Source organism: Artemia franciscana, unplaced genomic scaffold (genome assembly GCF_032884065.1).
Source record: "Artemia franciscana unplaced genomic scaffold, ASM3288406v1 Scaffold_3176, whole genome shotgun sequence".
Lineage (NCBI taxonomy): Eukaryota > Metazoa > Arthropoda > Branchiopoda > Anostraca > Artemiidae > Artemia > Artemia franciscana.
The window spans coordinates 7,064-15,923 of NW_027063853.1; the positions used below are offsets into that span (position 1 = coordinate 7,064).

Below are 8,860 nucleotides of genomic sequence, written 5' to 3' on the forward strand. Positions count from 1 at the left end.
TGTAAAAATCTTTTATATTTTCAGAAAACAATTGATTTTCAAAATAGTTCGTAATGTCCCAAGTCAGCCGACCTTAAAGGAACAATGCAGGAACAATATCCGTCTTCTTATGCAAAAAATAAACATCAATCATACCTTAAATAATCTTCGACTCCCTAATTATCTACAACAATATTTTATGTTCATTGAGAATAATTTTGAAAAAGACAGTCAAATATTTCAATAAAGTTTTTTGACCTCTTACATACCTAAATCAAGAGAAGTCTCGACATAATTATAATTATATATAATGGTAAACCCTTCTCTTACTCCTCCGCAAAACCTTATTATTCTGAATTCTAGGCTATTTTACATAAATATCTATTTCATAATTTTAATCAGATACTTTTTGATAAAATAATGTGAAAAAGTTACTACTTTTATCCAAAATACAAAATTATCAAGTAGTATGGCCCTAATAGCATTTACCACAGCCCTACACCATATTTTTTAAAATTTTATTAAACAATCAAATAATGTTCTCTGAAATTATGTTTCTAACATCTAATCATTTCGCCCTATGCCCTCTTGTATTAGCGAGTAATGAAGCAATAATAGGTTTCGAATTAACCCTATACCAGACCTAAAGCGACCCCTGGAGTATTATCGTTTTCTTTTCGAAATTTTTTTTTTAACTAACACTGCTAAAACTTAACAATTTGCTTTAAAATAATTCCTTTTATTTTTTATATATCAGTTAAATTTGATATAATACAAGTTAAATTAACTATGGTATATGACATATTTTTGGTATGCTACAAGTTGAGTTAACTCAAACTAAAATCAAAGAGAATTCCTATCAAAATTATTTGTTTTTATTCTTCCTAATGTATATTACATAGTAAACGATTAAACTCACCATTAAGCACTTGTCTGAAATTACAAACTTTTAAAAGAAATTTAATACAAATTGTTTATTACAACAAATTATTTAATGGACGTTAATTCCAGATAAGCAATGATGGTCTTAATATTTTTGATGACCATGTGTATACATACCAATACACAAGACATTGCAAAACATGGAATAATATTTTAGCTCCCATGTTTTGATTTGGATATCCTATATCTCATATCGATATTAAGCTACCAAGACCTAGAAAAGTCCTAGCTACCTCGTAGAAATAAAACCCCCAACAATCCTCTTTCGAATAACCTCCCCAAACACCATCGCACGAAAACCCCCCTGATAACAAATATAGATCTAGATTAAAAGCTGATGAGTGCTTAAAAGAAATAACAAATGTTAAAAATCAGTCCCAAATCATATCAATAAATGAGATTCTTACTTCTTTTTATATAGCTCTGCACCATTTGGCTTCAGTCTCTTCACAAAATGGAGCAGACATTCCTCTTAATTAAGGACACTTGGGTTGGCTGTATGGATTCTCCCAATGGTTGGATCAAGAATGTCATTCTAATGACAAGAAATTTTACAACGTCGCAAATTTAAAATGAATTCTGCCTTTCCAATGCATATGCAAAACTTAGTCTTAGATGTAAATATGGATCTAGAAGAGAAGCTGATGAGTAGTTAAATGAAATAACAAATGTTAAAATTCGTCTCATATCAAATCAATAAATGATATTCTGACTTCTTTTTATTTAGCTCTGCAGCATTTGGCTTCAGTCTCTCCCAATGGGCGGCTCGAGAATGTCATTCTAATGACAAGAAGTCTTACGTCACAAATTTAAAATGAATTCTGCCTTTCCAATGCATCTGCAAAACTTAGTTTTAGAGCATATGCATCTAGAAGAAGCTGATGAGTGGTTAAATGAAATAACAAATGTTAGAAATTCGTCTCATGTCATATCAATAAATGATATTCTTACTTCTTTTTATATAGGTCTGCACCATTTGGCTTCAGTCTCTTCACAAAATGGAGCAGGAAATTCCTCTTAATTAAGGACACTTGGGTTGGCTGTATGATTGACAATAACAAAAAATTATTGATAAATGTTAAACTGGTGTACGGCAGCAACTATAGCTCGGAATTTGCTTTTAACGACAACATCATCTGCTAAATACCCTTTTGCTAAAAGTGAATTCGCTTTTAGCCAACCTCGATTGTTTTGTCACCTAGTAGTCTTCTTTTTGCAATTAAAAATTCTCTAAGCTTCTTTCATATCAATAAATGACATTCTTACCTCTTTTTATGTAGACCCGAGCCATTTGGTTGGCTTTCCAAGGAACAAACAATGATTCTCAAGGAAACATGGATTAGAGTCTTAGATGGGCCAAATGGAAAATTAGAGAACGTGTTATTAATACACAAAAACACGTTCTCATCCCTGACCCCAAGTGGATTCTCATTAGCCAATTCGTTGAATAGACTGCATTTCCGATGCAACAGATTAAAAGCGGATAAATGGCTACAGTCAATAAAAAAAGATCAAAATTGGTCAAGTAAGGTCATTCGCTTTTTAGTTTATGTGTATTCTAAGTAAGAGTGCCAAACACTGACAATGCTAAACAGGTGATTGACTATTGGGCTTAATCAGCTATGATAATAAAAGTTATGCCGTTTTTAACTTTTTAGGAGAGCTAAAAAAACAGAAAAAATTTTGTCGGCTGTCTTTGCCGGTCTAGTTTTTTCTGAGCGATCCAATAAGTTCTTATAAACTGCTGAACTCTCTTCATCCACGTCTCCTCCTCCTCCCTCCCTCTCTTTTTATCCCCCACTCCTTCTCTTCCCCTTCCCTCGCTCTATTTTTTTGTCTGTTTACATATTCTAATAGTTACTCGCTGCTGCGCTTTCAAAAGAAAGGAAACCCATGGATAGTATCCCCTACTAAAAATTCTTCCTCCATGGAACCCCCCCCCCCCCCGGTGGAAAATACCTCTTCCTTTCAAGTAAAATTCCCCCTTGTATTAATAAGGGTCGTATTTCTAAATTTAAAAGTATTGGACGAATTCCCAATATTTCCCAAAAAAATATAGGAATGTGAAAAAGTATATGATAAAATTTTTACCTGCTGGTTTATTTTCAAAAAAGAATTTATCCTTAATATGTTTGTCTCTCACAATTCAGGTCTGGGAGATTCATGAAAGGTATTTTTAAGGAAAGAACTTCATAAAGGGATGCTCATAGGAATGAAGATCATTTGTGTTTTTCTTTGTATTTCTTTATTCGGGTTTAAGTTGAGCTTTATTTTTTAAAACCAAGGTATTTTTTATACCAAGTTGTTTTTCAGATTTGTAAGAGAACTATAGGCTGAGATTAGAATTAGAAGGTTATACAAGTTTTAACGTCAAAGCTATTAAAAATCATTTTTTTTAAGCTCAGAGTGAGCCAGATTGTAAACTGTTATCATGTGATTAATTAATCTGATATTGGAGATGCTCATGCACTGCTAGATGTCGTTTATGTATGTCTTTTTATACATTTGAATATGGGATCTAAATTCTATTTACCGCAAAAACTTTTCACGGTTCGTAGTTGGATTTTCTATATTGAGTTAAAAAGACCCATCTATCTTTGTGGAGGGCTCAATCCGTGTCACTGCATTTACTGTCCCAAAAATTGGGTTCTCCAAAATCTCCCCAAAAGTTAACGTTAACGAAATTTAAAGATGTGTGTTTTATTTTAACCTTCGCCTATTTCCGAACGATTACGGGTTAATGTTTGGCGTTCTCGATATCTCAGGTAGATACAGGAAACATTCGTGGATCCTTAAAATCTCTAAGGATTGGAGAGCTTAATTTTGGCTCGGGGAAATTCAGCGATAGTGAGTAGTGCTCAGTGTATTGTTCTCAATAAGTTGTATTTGGCAGATTTTTGCAAATGCAAATGTGACAAAGGGCCTAGAATTTTTTTGCAATTATAATTCATTTATCATTAATTAATCAAGGTTTTTTATTCTCAGTTTGTATTTTCAGTAATAGTTTGGTTTTGATTTGCTCTTGTATATCTTTATTTATTATATTTTGTGCATCTTTGTGCTTGAAATACGGTTGTGCTCGTATAAATAACATCCTAACACATAGCTAATTGCTATCATACATAAACAAAATCCCAACTTTATTCGTCGACACCAATTGCCACCAATATTTTTGATCCAATGTCTAAGAAAGAAAAGAAAGTGTAAAGATAAGAAAGCTAAGAAATGAAAAGAAAAAAATTATGTCTTATAAGTTAGGTGCCATACTTGACTAAATTTATTTTTAAAGCTGTGTTTTTTGTTTTGTTTTTCAATTCTAATATGTAAGAGAATGTAGTTAACTTTTTCGCGTCTACTGAATGATAAAAAAAGAGAAACTAAACTGTAGTAAGTGCCTACGATAAAATCACAGTTTTTGGATAAAAGTGCCAAGTCAAAAAGTACTACTGTCGCCCGCTTGTACCATTCTATAAAAAATTTTATCGGGTAGATGATGATCAAATTCATTTTTGATTTTAAGGCGAGCCGCCAACAGCTTCAAGTTTGAGAAAATTGGCGTGATTTTCAAAAAGGGGCAAAACATCCCGAATTGCGTGTGATCGGAAGAAAAGACGAAAAGCAAATTATTGAATGTGAATTTTAAAGACTTTAAAGTTATCCAATTCAATCGTCACAAAGTTGAAAAGTAGGGACTAGAGTTTTAGTGTGGAAGGATATTAAATATTGTTAATTCGGAAAGACTTAAAGAATATATTTTGCAAGAAGAGGAAAGTGACCAATAATGGAGCCATCAGGGCTCCAGTCAAATCCCCTATGGCTACCAAATATGCAAGGACTAACAACAGTGCCTGTAATTAACCAGTACGGGCAAATGTTTATACCAATCCAACCTTCTAATAGCCCTAATAACATGTGCTTGCCTAATGTATCATCTTATGTACCAATGGTACCCACGCAAAATAGATACAGCCCACTACTTGATCAGGAGTACCCACCCTTACCAAGAAGCAGAGAAGCATATAGTGAACAGGAAATAGACATGTTTGATTGTGTTAACCCTTATGTTGTAGAAGGTGTGAACCCTGAAATAGACACCAAATTAGCTACAAAAAGAAGAGCTACAGATACTGAGCGTCAACAACCTCAATCGAAAAAGTATAATGTAGTGAATAAGGATGGACTCTCATCCCAGGTTCCAAAAGATGGAAAGAAAGGGATAAATAAGGAGCCAAACCAGAGACAGTGGGTGTCAACTAAATTAAATATTAATAAAGAATTTTATATACCAGAAGAAGAACTTTTCAAGATTGGAATGGTCATTGAAGTAAAGGAGGAAGAGGAATCAAAAAGATTCCCAGAAGATTTCAGACTTTCAAAGTGCATGAAAGAAATATTAAAAGAAAACAAGTTTGAGTTTGAAGTTTTTGCCCAAGAAGGAAAATGGTTATTTTTGTAAAAAATGAGGTGGCAGCTGAGAAAATTTTGAAGCAAAGTCAAATGTGTGGTTTGGCAATAGAAGCCAAAAGAAGAGGTGAGACAGTAAGAGGGATAATCAAGGGATACCCCTTGATGTTTCAGAGGATGATGTTTTAGATAGTTTAGATAGCCCAATTACAATAATTGGGGCCAAAAGGCAAAAAAGATTTAACAGAGAGACTAGAAAAATGGAAGACAGTCTAGCTTGAAAATAATTTCCTTCCTCCAGTGGTCTGGATGGGGGGGAGGAGGCGGATTGTGCATGAATATAAGAGACATTGCTACAATGTCATAAGTGCCAAAGATATGGACATGTAAAGAAATATTGCCCAGCAAAAGAAGAAATTTGCTTACGATGTGCTGGAAAGCATGCATCTGGGCTGTGTCAAATGAAGAACAACAATCTACAAAATAAAACATCACTATACAAATGCATTAATTGTAATGGTAACCATCCATCAACTTCAATGCAATGTATTGTCAGGCAAAGGAATACTGAGATTCTAAAAGTTGCAGAAAGACATCAAATGAGTTTTAGAAGAGCAGAAATAGTTTATAGGTCATATGCTGAAGTGACTAACAAACAAGCATATAAAGAACAAGCAAAAATCAACGTGCCTTTTAGGGATAATGAAAATAGTCAGATGCAGCAAAGAATAGTGAGTAATACTATAAATAAGATTGTGATTGGTCTAGTGTTGTCACCAGAAATTTTAAGCATAGAGAACCTGCCTATCAGAGAAAAAGTCGATAAACTCTGTAGTTTTATTGAAAGTTTGGGAATCATGCAAATGAATAGCAGCCATATTTTGAATCAGTGCATAAATAAATGACTGTTAAATCAAACATAACAATTATGTCTTGGAATGCAAGATCATTGGTTAAAGTGAATAAGGATCTAGTGCTAGACTATTGCATTAAGAATAATATAGACGTTTTTTGCATTCAAGAGACTTATCTGAAACCATATATAAATCCATCATTCAGAGATTATAAATAGTGAGATTAGATAGATGGAATAAAGAGAGAGGTGGAAGTGATTATTGGAATTAATAAGGAAATCAATTATACCCCAATTTATTTGTCAATGCAGGAGGATTACCAAATGGAAGTTGTTGGATGTAAACTATATCTTAAAAATAGAGTAAAGCTGAATATATTCAATATTTATATACCAGACGGTAACCTACTCTTAAGTGACCGTGGTCTAGAAAAAATTATAGATACAGTGCCTGGAGGGGAGAAAGTATTGATTATAGGAGATTTAAATGCACACAACGGTCTTTGGTGTGGATGTGGAAATGATAATAGAAATGGAAAAACAATCTATGAATTTTTAATGAAAAACTCAGATATCTGCCTGCTTACCCAAAGGATTTACCAACTAGACTTAATAGCAGAACAGGAAGATCAGTGACCATAGACTTGACCATAGGGTCAGCCTCATTAGCATCAAAAGTATCATTAACAAGTGATAAGAAATCTACCCTGTATAGTGATCATTTTCCCATTTTGGTAGAGATTCTCAAGATAATAGTATATACGCAAATTATGAAGTATCTAGTAAAGTTAATTTAAAGAAGATTAATTGGGGAGCTTTTAAGAATAAATTACAAGAGACAGACGTTCAGTCACGAGTAAACTGTTATGAAGATGTCAATGGGAAATAGAGACATTTCAAATTCACTCCTAGAAATAGCGCAAGAACTGGCTCCAAAAAGTGAAAGAGCTCCTAGTCACCGCAAACTGAGTGTTTGGTGGAACAATGAATGTACAATTGCAAAGAAACAGTTATTAGAAGCAAGAAGAAGGTACAGGCAGCTCCCAAACTTTGAAAACTTTCTAATGTGTCAAAGACAATATGCAGCCTTTCGGCGCCAAACATTGGAGGCAAAGAAAAATTCGTATCGAGAATTTCTGGAGAAGTTAGATTTTAGACAACCTGCAAGTAGAGTGCATAAATGGTGAAAAAACTGATTTCAGGGAATAAAGAAGATAATCGTAACCCACCCTTGATTGTTAATGGAGAGGAGATAGTGGAAGAACAAGAGAAAGCGAATAAAGCATTAGATTTTGTAGAGTCAGTGATTGGAAGACCAGACGATTTTAATGATGAGGAACAACTTACATTTGCTAAGGTAATGAGACTCTCTAAAATAGAAAATGATATAGATTATAATAGACATTTTACAGTAGAGGAGATAAACAAAGTGATTCAAAAGTTACCATTAACAGCACCGGGGTTAGACATGATTTACCCACATTATATCAAACATTTAAGTGACAAATGGATAAAGACATTGTTAGAAATCATTAACAAGGCCTGGGAAGACGGAAAATTTCCGAAAAAATGGAAGGATGGGGTAGTGACTATGATTCCTAAACAAGGCAAAGATAATTCAAAAATTGAAAACTTAAGGATGATTACTCTACTACCTGTCTAAGGAAAAGTCTATGAAAGAATGGTTAAGGAGAGGCTTACATGGAAAGTGGAAAAAACTAACACTTTGAAAGATGTTCAATGTGGTTTTAGAAAGAACAGATCTACTACAGAAGTGTTACAAATGTTTGTAAATGACGCAGTATATTGCTTAGAAAATAAGAAAATCTGTTTAGTAGTTTTCTTCGATGTGAGTAGTGCTTTTGATAGTATGGTTCATCGACATATATTAGAAGGAGTGATTGCAGCAAATGTTAGAGGACGTTTACTACGATTTTCTTATGATTATCTACAGGAACGAGAAGTGACAGTAAAAGTGGGCAAAGCATACTTGGAAAGGAAGGTACTGAGAAAACGCGGTGTTCCACAAGGCTCCTCATTGGGGCTGATTATTACAACATAAGTGAATTTGATATACCACTGGATACAGGAGAGGATAGAGCTGCAATTTTCGCTGATGATAATGGAATGTGGATAGTGTGTGATAGTATTGAGGAGGGGCAAAGGGTGGCCCAGGAGAAAATAAAATTAGTGGAAATGTGGGCCAAGGTAAATTGTGTGCAGTTTTCGGTCCATAAAACAAAAGCAATGATAATCACGCGAAGGAAAAGTATACGACTCCTCTCCTTTTTCTAAATGGGGAGCAAATTGAAATCGTGAATGAATTCAAATGGCTTGGAATTACAATTGATAGAGAGCATGTGCCAAAAGATTAAATATTATGAAAATGTTAAGTGGAGCAAATTTTGGCCCAAAACCCGACTTTTTGATAGAATTTTATATAAAATACATAAGAGCAAAAATAGAATACGGAGGAATAATTTATATGGCATCGTCAAAGTCGTTGTTAGAGGAGCTGGAAACTATTCAATACAACGCTTTAAGGACAGCTTTTGGAGCAAGAAAGACAACTCCACGGAGCTTTCTGGAATCAGAGAGTGGAATTGAAAAGCTAGCCAGCAGGAGAGACATAGCAACATTAAAGTTTTTGCAGAAGACATGGATAGCTGACAGTCAAACCCA

At 34.0% G+C, this 8,860-nt stretch overlaps 1 protein-coding gene across 1 annotated transcript; it reads left to right on the plus strand.

The window, feature by feature from the left end:
- The first annotated feature begins 7,859 nt into the window (after positions 1–7,859).
- On the plus strand, positions 7,860–8,240 carry LOC136043133 (uncharacterized). Its single transcript, XM_065728065.1, has one exon. It carries the CDS (start codon positions 7,860–7,862, stop codon positions 8,238–8,240), a length of 381 nt encoding a protein of 126 aa, XP_065584137.1.
- Positions 8,241–8,860: the final 620 nt, after the last annotated feature.